General features: G+C 44.2%; 1 protein-coding gene across 1 annotated transcript; it reads left to right on the top strand.

Moving 5' to 3' along the window:
• Positions 1 to 596: 596 nt before the first annotated feature.
• Positions 597 to 18,021, top strand: LOC125323393 (zona pellucida sperm-binding protein 2-like). Its single transcript, XM_048298312.1, has 23 exons — positions 597 to 1,144; positions 1,244 to 1,302; positions 1,439 to 1,531; positions 3,170 to 3,297; positions 4,658 to 4,804; positions 5,941 to 6,012; positions 7,415 to 7,582; positions 7,675 to 7,771; positions 8,617 to 8,834; positions 9,863 to 10,016; positions 10,914 to 11,122; positions 12,330 to 12,447; positions 13,311 to 13,516; positions 14,145 to 14,262; positions 14,347 to 14,513; positions 14,636 to 14,736; positions 14,828 to 14,949; positions 15,062 to 15,112; positions 15,207 to 15,390; positions 15,473 to 15,596; positions 16,695 to 16,791; positions 17,006 to 17,107; positions 17,629 to 18,021. Exons 1-22 carry the CDS (start codon positions 1,116 to 1,118, stop codon positions 17,086 to 17,088), a joined length of 2,745 nt encoding a protein of 914 aa, XP_048154269.1. The 5' UTR covers positions 597 to 1,115; the 3' UTR covers positions 17,089 to 17,107; positions 17,629 to 18,021.
• The last annotated feature ends 594 nt before the right edge of the window (positions 18,022 to 18,615 follow it).

Below are 18,615 nucleotides of genomic sequence, written 5' to 3'. Positions count from 1 at the left end.
TGGTAGGGGGTCTGCTGTTACTACACAGGTCCTCTGAGAGGGGAAGAAATCACACTGATTGCACTGTGTCCTGGGAGGGCATGTGTCTGCTGGCTTTTGTTTATCCTACAATGGTGTGAAGTGAGCTGCAAATGCAATCTCAGTTCTACAGCACAGCTCTGCTCATGCCTGTGAATGAAAGTAAGGCAAGAACGTTTGGGCAATGGCCCAAAATGGGGACAAAAAGGAAATTGAGCCCTGAATTGAAATGGCTAAAATATCAACCTAAGTCTCCTGTACTCCTTACCGGGCCGCGGCTCATCCATGCCACACAAGCTGTATTTTTACCTCACCAAACCTCTCAGCCTTTCTTTCCTGGGTCACTTGCAGTCCCAGAGAAACAACTCCTGTCAGGAGCAAAGACTTTCCCAGGAAATATGCTTGGCCATTTACAGACCTGCACATGGTCTGACTGACACAGAGATATCACAGCACTTCTGAAAACAAGATGTTTTCAGCAAAACACTCTCTGATAATCAAATAAATCAAAGGGCAACCTAACTGGATCCACAAAAGTAAAACGTGCAGCTGCCAAAGTACTGCTGTTATCTCTGGCATGGCTGGGTCACTGGGACATTTCACAGAAACAAAAATGTATTTCCTGTGTAGACCCAATTAAAATACCTCTGGGGAAATGTTTCATGTGTTCTAAGGACCTGAAGCCAGAGCTACCCAACTGGGTAAGGAATGAGGGTACTTCCCAGGGGTTGATGGAAAGCACCAAGCACCCTCTGCTGTACTCATTACAATTAGGCTCAGCAGGAGCCTCTGACCTTGCAAATATCTGGCAGGAGGGTGCTGTGCCCTCCCAGAGAAAGGGAACTGCCTCCCACTGCTGGGAGCGAGCTCTGATAACCTTGGAGGGCACTGCAGGATTCCGCCCAGGTGTCCTTCCACAACAGAAGCCACTGGCCTCTCCTGGTCCACACACAAGGTTTGGAGAAGACAGCACAATCTGTAAAAGGTAACCTGTACTCCTCCTCCTGGGTCTGAGCAAGTTCCATCTGCACACCTGGGTCTGCTTTACTTCACAGGGAGGAGGACTTTGCTGCCCATGCACAGGTCTCTGGGGACGGATGGAGGCTGTGGGTCACTTGCTGTGCAGGTAACAATGCTTTGGTTTCCACCTCCTTAATTTTCCATTTTGATCTTTTATTTTTTCTCTCTGTTCTCCCTATTATTAGTTCATGTGCTTATACTGCAGGATCTGGCTGTTTTTCTTGCTGTTCTGGCTGGGACAAGGGAGGCGGATGGCTCCCCCAGGTTGGTGAAACACGATAAAAGCAGAGTGGGGAGAGAGGCAGGGATGACAACTCGGTTATTTTGCTCATAACACAATGTGTCTCTTCTCTGCCCTCCAGTCCCACTGACTCAAAAGCTCTGTATGTGCTCCTACCAGGTTTTGTAGAGAGCAGCTGCCGCTCCAGAATTTTTTGGATGAAACTGAATAAACTCTTGCTCCAGGGAAAGTTCTTCCAGCTGGAAATTTATGGTGAGTTACAAGTGGCAGCCTCGAATAACATGAAGGCTGGGGAATCACCTAAGTGATCACAGAGTCTGTGATCTGGATGCTGCTGCCATCTATTGATAATTGGTAACTTACCCCAAGGAACCTGCAGGACATCCTTGTCACCATGAGCCAGCCTCTCCCACCTCAGTTTGGCCACTACCTTACAGAGGAGTAAAGCTGGTGACTACAGCCACATGCCCCATGCAACTACAGTGCTGGGAGAGGAGAAAGGATGGTCTGAGGAGGGAGGGTTGATGTTTGCCTTTCATTCTTTCCTCTGCTGAGCCCTTACACGTGTCTAGCAAGGAAAACAAAGGCGACATTGCAGATTGGATGTGTCCTGAACAGCATAATGACAACAGCAGTGTAGGCTGGGTAATACCCAGAAAACACACTCTCAGTGAGTGCTGAGTGAGTGCTGCAGCAGTCAAAGGACTTTGGAGGTTTTTTAAATTTCCTTTTTATTTAACACCACAATGGCATTTAAATACTGTAATTCAGATTGGACAAAGGGGTTCCATTTTGTGAGGAAAACAAAAATCTTCGGAACCAAAATGAAAACCAGAAAATGTTCACATGAGATTGTAAAAAGAATGTGATTTCACCCCAAACCTAATTAATTTCTCTTGAGATCAGTGCACTTTTTTTCTGGGTATGGTTTTTTTCATTTTATTTGGAGGCAGAACTGAAAAAATCAAGTACGGAAAGGGTGTGGGCAGAAGGGATAGCATTTATGAGAGTAACCGATACTGCTGGAAAAAACAGACCAGCCTTCAGGCACAAAATGCTGTTTGTTTCTTCCAGCTCTATCAGTTGGTCTCATAAAAGCTTTTCCTTCTTCCAAAATCGTTCCCACTTATCTTCTGAGCCTATCCTGGCTGCAGCCATACATATACTGAAACAGCAGTTCTAGAACTGTCTGACATACAGACATGACAGACAAATCTAGAAATTGCAGTGGCAGCTAGTTAAACCCTATCTATTTGTACAGATTCTTGTGTCTTACCCAAGACTAAAATAGTTCCTTAATCAGAGAGCAGATAATTAACAAAATATGATGTTATTAACTTACCATCATCAAGAGCTGAGCACAGCCAGCCCGTCATGCCTCTTACTTGGCACCTCCATAGGCTTCACAGCCCGCAGAGAGGAGCAGCAAACCTGATCAATATGTGGAAGTGCCCACCCAAAACAGGTCTGTGACCACATCCTTTGAGCAGAGTGAGCAGCAGATTATCACAACTTGATGATTTTTAGAAACTGATGGGCTTAATAGCCCATAACTCTTTTCTAGAGAAAAAAATCAGGGAGGGAGAAATGTAGGTGACACTTCAGAGAAACTCTCCATAACAGCACTTCAAAGTGGCAATGGCACAAGTTTCTGGATGCAAGGAAATAGGCACTGAAGTGCACATTATGTGTGGGAGCTTGAGTCATGCCAGATTGTCTCATGCACTCCTACACATGCCAGCACAGTGTCACCAGCTCCTTAACAGCACATGTCGCTGGAGAGCACCCAGCCCACATGGAGAAGAGCTGTGTGAGAGGGCCTCAGCACCACTCTGCCCCAGGACTTGCCTTGAGCTTTACACCCCCACATATCTTTCCCTTTTTCTGTAGATCCTTATTCTGGCCCTGTTCTGCTGGATGAGAACCTAGCATCTCGCTGTGGCTATGTCCTGTCAGAAGACGTGTGGGGCAATCCCGTCTTCCGCGCTTCAGTGCTCGGCTGTCACGTGGCCAACGAGGTAAGGCCCAGACACGGAGTTGGAAACAGCTCAGGCAGTACATCTTCTCCAGAAATACAAGACTGAGATAGTATATGGCATTCTAATGGCATGTTTTGAGAATACTCAACTCAAGGAACTAGTGTTGGTAGTGTAGTGTAGAAATGAATAGGTAATGGCTCTCTGCTCTGAGGTTTGTTCAGTGTGACTGACATGGGATTTCCTCTCTCCATGGAATGACACTTATCCTAATGCTGCTGAGTAGCTGCCAGTTCTCAAGCATATCCTTGTAGCTGCTGATTTGCCAGAGAGTTTCTTGAAAGCCTCTCTGGAAAGAAGTAGGCATCTGCTTGAAAAAGCAATGTTTGCAGTGTGATTCTGGCAGATCATTTCCTGGCTTAATTTGTATGGTAATATGCCTGTTAACACATGCCTAGGAACGTAGATCACACATGTCTATTAGACCCAGATTTGCCTCACGTAACTTTAGCCATCTAAAAGATAATGTCTAGTCTAAACTAGTTGTTTGCTCTTCCACAATAGTCAGTGGAGAGAAGCAGGCATCTCCGGAAGGTGATTCACCCCTTCCAAAAATACATGTAAAAGTGTAGCCTGGATTTCCAATTTCTAAATGTTAGTTGAGATGAAATGTACTCAAAACCAGAAAAAATCAGAGCAGAAACTTCATTGCTTGTCCATGTTTAGTCTGCTTGGTCCTGGAAGCCCCACAGAAAAAATACGGTAAAACTTTATAGGCAGAGGTTAGCTAACAAGAATGGGGGTGTACAGTGTCCTGTGCAATGACTTGGATTTCCAGGCTGGAAATTTCTCTGTAAAGGTTTTGCCTTCTTCTGTAGAAAAATACACATATATGTCAGATAGAAGGACAGTCCATGGCTTTGTGTGTGGCTCCTGGGGAGCTGAAGAACCAAAAGGATTTTTTACCGGAGTTAGTCTAGTGTTAGACACTAAACAGCATTTGTAGGATGGATCTGAACTACTTACACCAAAACAAAAGTTCCAGTACTTTCTCTCCATGTGGAGACACACAGAGTCACAAATGGGAGAAACATGATCCTCACAGTAAGGTAGGTCAGATCTTCCCTTGACCAGCTGTTCCTTTATAGTGTGGCAAAAATAGTGCTGAGATGGGGTCTGAGGCAAAGGCTGTGAGTGCTGAGGCAGTGCCCTTGGCTCCAAAAGACCCTGCACATAAACCATTTAAGACAGAGTGGTTTGTTGGAGGACCTGTCACTACAACTCTCAACCTGCTCTCATCATTATAAAACTGTCAGAAACAGGACACTGGGCTGGATGGTCCCATGCAGCCACTCCTGGAACCTTCCACACCATCTGCTGAATTGCCTGTTTTTCTTCCCAGGCAGATGAGCTGTTTTCACTGACTGTGAACATCAAGGTCTCCTCATTTTCAAGCATGAGGGCAGCTGTCACCTACACCTACCCTATGTACTGCTCCTACACTTCCTGGGCTTCAAGAGAAATTGTGTGCGAAGAAAATTATATGGAGGTAAAAACTTTCCCACTAAAGCTGAGGCTACATCCAAGCTCCCTGCCAGGCACAACAACCTCCCCAAATTCCTTTCAGAAGTTGATTGTACCCCATGTACCAGGCATAAAAGCAACTTGCTGATATTTAGCAGAGTGTGTAACTGCAGATCTGATTAGTAACACATTTACATGCCATAGATATTTTGGATGCAGTGAAACTTGGTTAACTGTACAGATGAAGTAAGGCAAGACTCTGCAAGCAAATCAACAGAAAGGCTTAAGGCCAAGCTCTTAAGCTCATGAGAGTACCTTTTTGTCATAAAGTCCTGCAGCATCTGTGAGAATGTCATCTTCATACCTGACATAATAAAACCTAGAGTTTGAAGAGCTGCATCTTTGCTGCATCACACAACTCACAGGACATGACTGTGAGACGGGACCTGCCTCCTGCCAGGTGGTACAGGTCCAGCCTGCTGCCATCACCTACACACCAGTGTAGAAATGAGGCAGTGAACAAACCAAACTTCATTGCTTGCTGTGCACGCCTACAAGAAGCAGGACAAAGAAAACATACTCCTCCTGTTAGAACTCGAGGCTGTGCAGTCACGTCTGGGTGTTGTAACACACTTAAACCATAGTACAGATGTCTGAGGCAAACATTGACTCCAAACTCGGTGTCCTCTGACTCTGTCCTCTGTCCTTGCCTCACTCTGCAGCACATGTGGGCAAGATTTACACCACGGCACCTACCTTAGGTACTTAGGGATCCTGCATTTTCAGGTGTTCAGCCTGCATGGGAAGAGGGAACCAGTCCTGTTAGTGCCAATAACCTGCTTTCCAGTATCTCCACTGGAGAGACCCAGATGTCCCTGAAAGTCTCTGGAGCAGAATCTAGTTTACAGCTTACCAGATATGAAGCAGGACTTTAGGTTTACCTGGTTATACACAAAGTATTCCCACCACTATAAATGCCATGGTTTTAACTTTCATTTTAAGGCCACATAAATTACTGCCATCAAGAACCTCCATGGAAACATTAATTACCTCCAGGGAATGCAAACTGCTAAATCCTGACAGACACTGCTCCCCATGCCTGTAATAATACTGACGATCTGTTTGCTCCCATTGCTCCCAAAGAATCTCCTGTGTCCCCAGGTGTCAGTGAAGACTGATGTCCCGGCTGTTTCAAATGACTACACCGTAGCATGGATGTCAGCACTGCCAGAGGTATGAAGGGGAGTCTTTCCTAACAGTTCCTAGCCTGCCTCTTCTCTCTACTCTTATGAGTCATTCTTGGGGCATAGCTCCAGCTCTGAAAAAAAACGGAGATGACAAATTTGCCATCAAGTACTGAAAACCTCTCAAGTATTTTTAGACCTCTAGACTGCAAAAAGACATTTAGGTGGGAGAACAGAGTCATATGCTTGTTCCATTAGTAGAAACTGAGTTCAAGACAAACAAAGGTAGGTGGTTCTTCACACAATGGGTAGTGAAACTGTCAAACTCATCACCAAAAGATGTTATGGCTGCTAAAATCTTACTTGATCCCAAGGAGAGTCTGGAAAAGTTGACTGAAGAGAGTAAGCCCAATAAGACATACAAAATACAAAGAAGCTACAGACAGCTCAGGAGTCACTGAGATGAAAAATATTTGAGGCTGGAAAGAATGAGTGGGAAATGGTGACTGGAGCATCTCTCTTATGAGGAAAAGCTGAGGGAGTTGGGCCTGTTTAGTCTGGGGAAGACTAGGAGAGGATCTTACCAATGTACACAAGCATCTGAAGGAGGGGTGTCAAGAGGATGAAGCCAGGTTCTCCTCAGTGGTGCCCAGCAGTAGGACAAGAGACAGCAGACAGAAACTGATCCACTGGAAGTTCCACCTGAACATGAGGAAGAATTGAACAGATCGCCCAGAGAAGGTGTGGAGTCTCCTCTGAAGATATTCAAAAGCTGCCTGGACACAATCCTGAGTAACATGCTCATGGGGACCCTGCTCAATCAGGGAGGTTGGACTAGATGGCCTCCAGTGGTTCCTTCCAACTTTAACCATTTTGTGATTCTGTGAAATATATATGCTTGTCCCATTTTTTTCATGTCTTACTTGCTCCTTATGCCTATTTTCCTTTTGACTGTGCTCCCATATGGCCATCATTTCAGGGGACTCTGTTCAAGGCCAATACAGTCATTGCTCTCATCTTATCTTTGACACAGTATGGCTACACACTATAAAAGGTAGTCTGTCATTTGGCCTCTGGGCTGCTCCAGCAATCAACAGACATGAAGACAATCAGTTTCTTAACAGAACAGGTATTTTGTCCACAGTGCATTTGTTCAAGGCCACCTGTCTACATTTCTTCCAGGGCTGCTAGAAGACTATCTCTAAAGATGCCTTAAAGAGCTCTAGAATTCCTTATCTTTACACATACATATATATATACATATACATACATATATATATATATATATATATATATATCTCAAGGGTATTTCTTGCCTGAGATGAACTACTAGTGTCCAGTATCATTCCAGTTACTCTCATTTCTAACAGGAAAATAGGTGCTACAATATCATAGCTTTCTAAGAGTCATTGGTAGACCTAGAACTGATGTAGCTCACCTTTCTCTTGCAGACTCAAAATGTTGCATACCAGCAATGGCAACTGGTGTTTGTTTCTCCATCAGGGAGAAAGAGAATATCAGTAAGTGATGCAGTAAAACTGGGCTACAGCTTCAATAACACCCTGTCCCGAGTGTACCTGCGAGCGCCTTACCACAGCAACGAGTCTGATGTCAGCGTGGTGAGTTGTTGATCCCAGCCAGAAACAAAGCTCTGCTGTTCCCACTGCCCCTCCAGAACATCAGCTCTCTTTTTCTGTCTGGGCTCAAACAGGTCAGTGGTGTAAATATGAACATGGTCACTTCCACTTCCATGTACAGGCAGCGATGGCTGCTCTTGCTGATTGACACAACTGTCTCCTGTCCTGTTGGTAAGGATCTCTTCCTTCTTCAACACCACCTAAGGATAAAAATAACCACCTAAGGAGTTAGTAGAAAACACAGTCCTCCTATTCTCTCTAAGAGAAGAGGTTTACAAGCTTCCCTCAGAGCAACATGAGCTAAGAGTCTGTGGCTTTGGTCCCGGATAAACACGGTCCCTGCTGTGACACTACATTACTTGTGTTCCCAGTGCAGTGTCATGCCTTCTCTGGTTTCTCAAAACCCCCCCATTAGATGCAGGGAACTGGAAACAAGGAAAACTGCTATAGAAGAGCAAGGCAGCCTCCCCTGGACTAATACCACAGCCTTGGCTTTCCTCTTTCATACAAGTCTACGCAAAGCATGCAGCTCTGCATCCTTGTGACTCACCTAGTCCTTTTCTTTGGAGAGGCAGGACTAGCCTGGCTTTTTGCAGAGAAGTGGTGGCTGCGCCTGGCTCTCACAGAAGGGTATTAATGTGAACAAGTGATGAGGAAGCACAAGGTTTTAAGTTGTCGTGACCTTGAAGCCAGTATTTCAAGAAGGTCCAAACAGGTTGCTCTGTGGCCTATTCTTCTTTCCAGTAATCCCTGGGACCAGAAGGACAACAGAGCAGGTATCTGGAGTATGGCTGCCAGTTCTTCTGAATAAATTAATGATTCACCTGAAACTGGTGATTCAGGTCTGCTTTGAGTGCCAGGGTCTCTGTGACAAAATAGCCATCATTTGACTGATGTCCTACAAGGTGTTGCATCAGTGAAAGCTGTAGAGATAGCCTGGTGAGGGGAATCAGGGAAAGGCAGAGACATGACTGACTGGTAACTCCTCCTCTGGGACTGTCTATCTAACTCCACAGATGGCATCAGCTTCACCGATACTATGCTAACGTGGACTGTGCCAAGAGTTATCCCCACACTAGTGGTTCAGGAATCCACCTTTCTGTCTAAAAGCATTGTAATGGGAGTGGATGATCAAGTCATAGTAAATCCAGAGGAGATGAACTACTCACTGGAGCACAACGAGACACATATCAGAATAACCATCCCTATTGGAGCAGAAGGAGGCAAGCTAGAGGTTAGTACGAACCTATCACACACAAATACATTTGAGGGCTGATTCTACAGATGTTTCCAAATCATGATAATTCCAAAAAGTGATTGATTACTGCTTAAAATTTGTAGATACAATAAATATTTGAAGAACTAGATGCCACTTCCCTGTGTTTTCAAAGTACCTACTCAGAAACTAAGAATTTATGATGACAAATCATGATAGAAGCAAGAGACGGCCTTTTGTTAGTAATCTATAAGACATACTAATAAATCAAGGGCAAAAGTATTCCTGGAAACTGGAATTCAATTGTCTATGTTGTTAAATAATGAAACTAGTCCTGGTTAATTCTGGCCTGGCTCCAGGAGTAATTTCCCTGCCAATTTCCAGACATAGAAAGACAGCATGATTTAGCATGGGACAGGTTCCCTGCATGTGGTTGGTGTGCAGTCACCTGCTTTGAATATAGTTTGTTCCTCATCAATATATAATTTATAGATAGAGAGGTAATGTCAAAAAAAAATGTTCAGTAGAACAGAATAGAATAGTTTGGGCTGAAAGGCACCTTTAAAGATCATCTACTCCAGACTCCCCTGCCATGGGCATCTTTCAATAGATCATTTTGCTCAAAAGTCCAACCAGCTTGACCTTGAATATCTAGAAAGGAGTTGGCAATATTTCTTCAAAATTACATTGGTGTGATTTTGACTTATCTCCTTCAGGAGTTCCCTTTTTGTGTATCAGACAGAACAAAAGACATGACTGGTAATCCACGGATTGTAAAAAAACCCACAAATGTGATGACATGCTACACTTAATGAGGACACCCCTGAAAACCTGGTACTTCATTATTAAGGATCTCAGCAGTATCTGAGCCACACATGGACCAGACAAATGGGCCAAACTACCAAACAAGCTCCCTTAGCAAAATCCATTCCAAGCTATACTAGAATACCATTTTCTCTTTCTAGTGTAAGAACTGTAACCATTTTCAGTCATCTCTTTATTAAGCTAATGAGAATTAAGACTTAATCACACTTTTTACCTCCTAGAGCTCCATATCTGGTGGTGTATATGGAGTCATTTACAGTATTGACCTGTGTCTGGAGCACACGTGGACAGATGCAGGTTGGCAGACCACGAAGTATACGGTCATCAAATCCATCACCACACCTTTCATGCCACAAATACCAACTGTTATCAACAGTAAGTCATTCCTCTCACTGACTTTTACCAACCTTTTGCTGTGCTATACATAGCTCCACCTGACCTGTGCCACACATCTACATTCACCAGAATGTCCTCAACTCCCACTTCCAATTTGCTAGGCAAAGTCAAGATTCAAGTATCATATTACAAAACAAAACAAAACAGAAAATACACACAAGAAAACAATGAACAAACATATAAACAAAACAAACCACCAATAAAAACCCTTTAGCCTTAACTTACAAGTTGCTGATAAAAATGTAAACATTCCTTTAATGTTAACACCCGGATTTTTCCAGTAGCCGCTGGGACCCTAGAATAAAGATGTTGTGATGTGCAGTTATCACACTGGGAAGAAGAACTATCTGAGGACAGCATTCTTTGATGGTATTTTCTCCCCCAAACTGCCTGCATTTGACACCTTGGGAGCGTACTGAAATCATTGTGCCACCCAGTGCTGCAGTCATGGTTTTTAAATTATATTTTCCAATGCATTAAGGCACTAAACATATTTGGAGCTTTCTGGATAAGTGATATAGAAAGAAAAAGGAGCCTCTTATCATACATTATGATTTTTTTTCATATTTTATGTGGCTGAACTAGATTCTAGATTTCTTTATAGCAAAGGTATTGCACATCATAGTGCACGTCTAGAAAGTCACTGAACCCACTTCCTATAAAGTTGTATGTATTTGTTGTTAATCCCCTGCAGCTTGAAGCAATTCTCATGTGCTCAGAGTATTTCAGATCTGACTAGAACACAAACACTCATTAATCAGAGCCATTAAAGAGATGGCTGCTGGCTAAGTTTCCTGGAATTTGAATGGGAGGCCACCCTAACCGTCTTCGTTATTCGATCCACATCAGCAGTAATTTGATGTTCTCTCCCTGCAGATACTGTGCCAGAGGAACGGCTATTTAATGTTGCATTTGGACACTTTCTTCCTGATGTCTCTCTGGTGGCAATCGCAATAGGAAATGTGCCATTTACCCTGAGGGAAGCACAACACCACGGCTTCAGCATTTATGAAACTCCCTTTTCTAATGGAACAAAAGAATTTATCCTGGAAGTCTCTTTTGATGATCCATATGTTCTAAAAGAGGTAGGATACAGCAGGTCACTTCAGCAGCAGAGTGGAGGAAGTGGGCAGTCCCTTTGCAGAACATGGTCCAGCTTTTATTAACCAACAACAGTTCCTTGATCATAAAGGTGTCAATGAGTCTGAGCTCATCTGAGTTAAGATTAGAAGCTTTTGCCCCCCCTTGCTCTCCATAGATGTCTAGGAGATCAGTATCAAGTGTAATTAGATGGGATGAAATGTTACTTTCTTAAGTGCCTGTCAGCATGACTAATGTCCGAGTGCACACCCAACAGGAAGAGGTTTGCCAAATCTGTGTTAGACACTGCCCCTTGAAACAGGAGTGTCTAGGAAAAATAAATCAATTATTGCAATGCTGGCAAACACCAGTTTCCAAAATCCAGTAACTCCTGAACCCACTGTTTGTGCAGAGCCATTTGGCTGCTGGCACAGGCCATGCCCCGTGCAAGCATGTTACAGGCAGGGTCAGGGTACTCTAAATGTAATTTTGTTAAGCTTCAGACCATTTGTAATCTAAATATTTGTAAAAAGTATATACTCACAGAGGGGTTTCAACCTCTCATTTCAGTGGGAGGATGCATAACTGCAAGTCCTCTACCACTCTTTCAACCAAACCACACAGAGCTGTGATGCTGTTACATGGAATAACATTGTGAACGCACAGGGTTTGTGCAAATAGTTTTCAGGCTGCAGTCAAACCACAGGCAAATGGCATTAAGGATCAAAGCAAGCAAAAAAAATTCAGAAGTATTTCTTTCAGGTTCAACACCAGGTTTTGCTTTGGGAGCACTTTCAGTGAAGTCAAAGAGGATATTGAGAGGGATCTCTCACACCATCTCCTCATACCTTCCATTCAACCGATTACTTACTGTCCTGGGTTCAGCCCACACTGAGTAAAGAAGAGTAAGGATTTAGACCTGGATCTCCCTCTACGAGCTCTTTCACCACTGGGCTACAGAGGAACCACCACTATGTTCACTTGTCTTTATTTTCTGAAAAGGCAAAACATTCTCCACATTTATGCTTGGCTGAAAGAGCTGTTGAATCCAGGCCAGATTTCTGAATAGTTTTAGGCCAGCTGAAGCGATGCTTTTGGAGACTGAGCTATTTGCAGGGGAGAGGAGGGTGTTGGAATAATTAGTGTTGTTCAGCATATACATGCCTGCCTATTCTGAAAGCTGCTACAGCCTTACACTTCTCTCTCTTTCAGTATGTGAATAGAAATGAAACAAAATACACCCTCCTGGTTAACTACACCCTTAGCGTGGGTCCAGAGATGACACTCTATTATCATTCAGCAGAGGTGGAGTGTGTGATTGCTGATATTGGTAAGCTTTCCCCTGACGTAAACTGGTTTGCATCAACAGCATGGATCAGGCTGTCACTGAATTCAGTGAGAACATTAGAGTGAGGGTGAGAGCTTTGAGGAAAACCCCACCCCTCCACAGCTCATTGTTGGTAACAGCCAAGTTGCTGCTCTACTGATGGCAGCTCCTCTGCATACTGGCAAGACAGTCTGCCCTCGAGACACTGAGAGCAATAAAGCAAGTGTGTAAAAGAAGTTGGCTTGCAAACTCAGTGAACAAGATGCCTCAGAACATGAACATACATCTACTGGCAAAACTTTCAGACATTGCTACAAGTTTCAGTTTGTCTTCAAACACAATTTTGCCTCTGCATCCAGGGCAGAATTTAACTGACTCAAATAAATTGCTCTGATCTCCAAAGACAGCATTTCTGTAAGGAGAAATCATCTACAAAGAGCTGTTCTTAGCAGGTTACTGAAATGGGCAGGAGGTCTGTTTGGTATTTTCTCAAATTTTTTAGCTTTTTGCATGCCACAAACATGACAGTCTCCTCACTGTCCTGTTTTATCTTTGAAGTAGCTCTTGGTTCAGGTCAAAGAAGGCTGATCAAAAAATATATTTACATACATAGCTCAGCTTGCCCTACTGAAATAGGGATCAGTCCTGGATGCAAGCTGGCAGGCCACTGCTAAAGCAGGAGGACTCCCCATCCCACCAGATGTGAGCTGCTACACCCACTACACAGCCAAGCCCTGCAGACAATGCCAGCATGCACATAACAGGCTGCTGGGTTTTTCACCTGTGACAGAAATCCCTGCCTGGGCCAAATATCACCCTCAAACCTTCCTTCATTGCTAACTCTTCACCCCACCTTCTTCCTGCAGAAATACCAGAAGCAGTTGGTGGCTGTGATGAAGAAAACCTGTATCTAACCCTGCCCACTTTTGGCTTGCACCAGTACTGGGACCTGTACCTTGGTAACAAGCTCCTGAACAGGCACCTTGCCCTCACCAATGGGTATCTTGCAGCTACCAACTCCACACACCTGACCTTGCAAATACCTCTGTTTGCTGGGGGAGTCATCTATAAGGTACAGGAGCTGTTTAGCAATGCCTTTTTTAACGCACATGGGACTGTTTGCTCTCACAGAGTCCTACAGTCACAGTCTGTAGTGCTGTGGTGTTACACATATTGGAAAACCTCCAGAGGGAAGGACTAAGCCAGAGCAAGTAGGACAAGAGGCATCGGACGTGGACCCTTCTGGTAATGCCATGTATTATGCAACCTGCAGTCCCCACTTGTTTCTAAACGATATGCACCAAGTCTTCAAAAACAAACTCCTCAGTGTTTTTAGTAAGATGAGGCAAAATGTCCCATCTGCTCTGAGCCAGAAACAATATTTCAATACAGCTTTTATGAAAGAAGCTCTTTAAAATGAACTTTTTTGTAGAAATGTTAAGGCATGGCAGGGGAAAATTGATGCTGTAATAAACATTTGAACTATTCTACAATAATCAGCCAAAATTTATCTCCATGACAGTGACTGATTAATTCATACAAGAAACCTTCTGCCTCCATGTTGCATCAGGCTCGAGTCTTCACACTGACTTAACTCTTGTGACTTGTTAGCATTCAAGTGGCACAAGCTAAGGAGCAGAACTTTGTATATATGGATGATGTACAGTAACAGGAGATTTCTTCCATCTCCTCCTTTGCAGGAAGTGTCCTTTCAGAAAATCAAAGCAAGGTTTGATGTTGCCCTAAGGAAAGTGAGAACTATGGAGACCTTACAGATGTTCTCTGTTAGCTGCAGTTTTAATTCATCAGTATTTATAAGTAAGTTATCAACTGATCAATCAATAAAAAGATGTGTGATTACTTCCTGGAATACTCACTCATAATCAACTCTGACTTTCTCAGTTTGCCACCCAGATGGTACCATAATGATATCTGCCCAGATGAAGACCGTTCCTGCCATTGACATGAGTAAAACCAAGCTAAGGGACAGCTCCTGCAAGCCTAGAGAGTATAATGAAGCCCATGCTTTCTTCAAGTTCCATGTCACTACCTGTGGCACTTCAGTAAGGGTAAGCCCATGGCCAGAGCAGATACACCTGCTGGAAGTCTCTGCCTCTCCTGCATTCTCGTTTGTTCCCCTGCCCCAGCTCCTGAGAAGAGCCAATTTATAATGAGCTTCCCATATGCACAGTTTGAAGGTGATCACATCATTTATGAGAATGAAATCTCTTATGAGAAGGAGACTCTTCCAGGACAGAGCATACCAACAATCACAAGAGATCCAGACTACAGGTAGGAGCTGCTGCTCGCTGACAGTGCTCACTTTCGTCCAGCTGCTGGGAAGCAGATGTGAACACAAAAATTGCTGTTTCTTCTATTCTAGACTAACAGTCTTGTGCTACTACCAAGCAAAAGAGACCCTAGTGCTCGGTGCCTTCTCCAGTGACCCAGCCACATCCTCTCCCTTTGGCTCTGGGACGATGGTTCCACAATCAAATACTGCAGGTGTGCAATTCTCTTCCCTCATTTTCAAACCTCTCTTTCAGTCCTAAATTCCCTTGTTAACACATGCCTTGCTTTCAGCTAAAGAACCTCACCAACATTTCCTTTTCTGCAGCTTACAGAAGGGTAAGACAAGCTCTGAATGTAGTTTCAAGAGTGTCCAAAGGTAAATCTCCTCCTATGGAAATCAGAGAATTTCCAAACATGTTTTAGTTTAAATAAAATTAAACAACAACAAAATGCCCTGACATTTTCTCGAGATGAATCCTTCACGGAATTCTATGAGCCCAGCATAGCAATACTCAAACAACCTGTAGAGCCTGTGTTTCTTGAGGTGGAGCTGAAAGACGAGAGCCCCAGTGTCGAGTTATACCTGGAAAACTGCTGGGTGGCCAGATCTCCAGACTTCAACAGCACCCCAAGATGGAACATCACTGCAGATGGGCAAGTAGTATTAAATGTCCAATGCACTCATCAGCAAAGCCCCAATTTCTGCTTAGATCTGTTGGTCTTTCCTCTCAAATAGGTGTGAGATTAGTGGCAGTGAGTTTGCTGCAGAGTTCTGCCCGGTACCTGTTAGCTCCAGGGTGAGACACCCTTCTCACTTTAAAAGGCTGGCAGTAAGGACCCTGGCACAGCAACTGGAACAGGTAGGATCGAGTGAAGGGCTCACATCCCTCTCATGGACCCTATCCTGGAAGTCTGGATGATGCTCTTAGTTATATGGTTAAGTTGCAGGCAGTTCTGCGAGGACCAGGATGCTGGACTTGATGATCCATATGGGTCCCTTCTAACCTGAGAGATTCTATGACTCTATGCTTTGAAAAATAGTTGATTTAGGCACCTCACAGACTTAAACCCTAGCCAGCATTCAACTCAACTACCCTGACTGGTGCACAGCTTTAATTTAGTTCTCTTCTTAAATCTCCTCTGCCACCCAATTGACTTGAGACTGGACTGGTTGGAGTAAACAAAATAATTTGGTATGTAAATATAATTTTTATATGGTGGTTCTGGCTTTGTGTAGGATCAGATTCATAGCACTTCAGCTCAAAATGTCTAGAGCAAAAAATCAACTTATATGTCCCAATATTCATGTGAAGTTCAGATCTGTTGTCTCCCATCTGTCCTAGCCACTCATCCATCTCCTTGGGTGTCAGCCCAATGGGCAGAGAAGCAGAGATGTGGGTTTGGTCTTAAAGTTTGAGATCCTGTTCTCCTCTAAGGACTAAGTAGAGCAAAATACCTAGGACAGTCACCTGAGGATACTTTTCTCCTTGTGCACCAGCTGAGTGAACTGCCTGTCCTGACATGTACTGATACCAGCCATTGTGTGTTCACCCTGCCTGGGCAGCTCAACTAACTGCATTATTATTTACTCTGCCTTTCACAGGCACCTCGAACTTGCTAGAAATGAACATGATGCAATTGTGGCTTGTGCTGCTTCCTTAAGTGTGCAGCTGCAGCAGACACCAGATTGAGTTTCTGTCTAGGTTTGATACACTGCAGCACGTGAGGTTTGATTTCTCCTATCTCAGCCTCTCAGTTACCAAACTGCCTGAGGGCTTCCTTGACACCAACTTTAAAATTCAAGGCAGTTTCAGCTAGAATGTGCCACGTGGAAGTGTTCAGAGAAGCCTAAGTCTAATCAGATGTAGTTTCTGCAAAAGGACAACAAAAGATAAAACAATGCTCTGCAAATTGGGATTTGATGTGGACCAAGTGGCACTTTTTCTTCTTCTTTTCAGGTGTATGTGCACTGTTCAGTGGCAGCATGCTCTCCTACCAACACACAACCTGGCAGCCCCTGCAGAGGACAGTGCCGCTCAAGCAGGGAGAGGAAGGGTAGGTGTGGAGGAGAAAAAGAGCCATTGCAATGCACCCCAGACCTTATGTTTCTCAGAGATTTAGGGGCTCTGACTTTGGCATCTGAAATGCCTCGAGCATGGACTGTGAACACTGATGTCACCTTTAGTTCATGCTTAATACACAAGCACTTAACGTGCAGCATGCATGTATTCTTTAAAAACTGCACAAACACGCTGTGTGTCATTCTCAGCCTTTCCAGGTCACCGTTCTGACAGTCTCCAGGGCTATGTACTTGCTGGACCAGTACGAATTGTTGCTCCAGATCTAAGATGACACACATAAACTGAATTTGGTAAGAATACCAGGCCCTGTGTACTCAGCCTGAGAGGTCACCATGCTTTGTGACACAGGCAATGCAGAGCCTGTCCTTGAGGACCTGAAAAATAAAAGTTGAGGGACAAGAACTAGGGAATGGACATGGTTTGCAGTCCCATGGTCTCAGCTTGAGCCCATGAGAGGGGAAGAAGGAGAGCTCCCTGCCAAGCCAAACACAGGTGGCGTGGCTCTGGAGCAGATGCCAGCAGCAGAACAGGGCATGCTGGCGTTGGGCCATAGCAGGCAGTTTTGGAGCCAGGTATTATTTCAACAGGTTTTCAACGGGACTGCCCTCAGTCTGAGAGAAAACAGATCCAAAATTTTAGAAACAAACACTAAGGCACAAGTCACTGCCATATTCCAAGTGCTTTTGAATGGTTCAAATCCTCCAAACAGTAGGGTTTATCCTATAGCTTCATCTGCCCTTGGAGAACCAGAGCTGCTGAGCTGTCTGCTCCAGCATCACTCCTCACTTCAGCCTCTGTGTGTCTCCAACAGCACCTGAAGGCTCTGCTGTGCTGGCTGCTTTCCAAACAGTGCCACTGGACACAGGAGCTACTTCTTCCAGGAACCACCAGAACTATTTGCATGAAGTTTAAAGACCAGATGGTGGGACAGCACTGGAAAGTTCTAGAGTCTGCTAACAGGATCAGTAAATCTTGCAACCTGTTGCCTCTCTGAAGTGGCTACAAAAGAAAACTTACCAGAAAATGACCCAAGGCTGTGAAATAACACTTCTTATTTCTTCCAGCTGCTGAAATATGGGACTTGCAGATCACTAAAATTATTCCAGCCCTGATTATGGCTGCTTCTTGTAATATTTCATAAAATGACTGCCAATCGTCCCATCTGAATGTAAAGTGCAAATCTGAAAAGTCAAATAAAAATACATCAGAGCAATGTAAGCACAGAACATCTTGCTAATGTGCAACAGCAACCATCTGGTGTACCAACACTGGCTTCAAAGAGCCAAGCAACCGCTGCCAGCATCTCTTCCACATGCAACACAAGGGCACATGCTTCTTCCCACTAATGCAGAGTTTTGTCTGTATCATTACATCAACCTGACATTCTTGGAAACTTGTTAGTTCCTCATTTTCCTCTCACCTGCCCCTGTATGGAAAAGACTGACTCTACAAAATGTGAGTAGATGGATGCTCTAGTAGGAGTGAAAATTACACCTGGTATTTTTAGTTTCTGTGCACACAGAAAGCTTTTGTTTATTATTATTTTATTTTAGAGATCAAGTACAAACATGACACACGGCCACCTGTAATCACTCTCAGGATGTGCCTACAGTGTAACTGCAGGTGTGGCTGCAGCACATATAGGGTGTTCAACAGCACTGCAGAGGGGGCAGATGGCACACTTGTGTTGACAGCACACTCGTGTGCAGTCTCCAGAGGGTTTCCCAGCTCCGGCAGGCCCTGCCTTCCCAGGCCTGCTGGTCAGTGCACACACGTGGCCTGCTTTCCAAAAGCTGCT

Source organism: Corvus hawaiiensis, chromosome 3 (assembly GCF_020740725.1).
Source record: "Corvus hawaiiensis isolate bCorHaw1 chromosome 3, bCorHaw1.pri.cur, whole genome shotgun sequence".
Taxonomy (NCBI): Eukaryota; Metazoa; Chordata; class Aves; order Passeriformes; family Corvidae; genus Corvus; species Corvus hawaiiensis.
The sequence above is the reverse complement of the archived record's forward strand: the minus strand, read 5'-3'. Positions and strand labels throughout refer to the sequence as shown.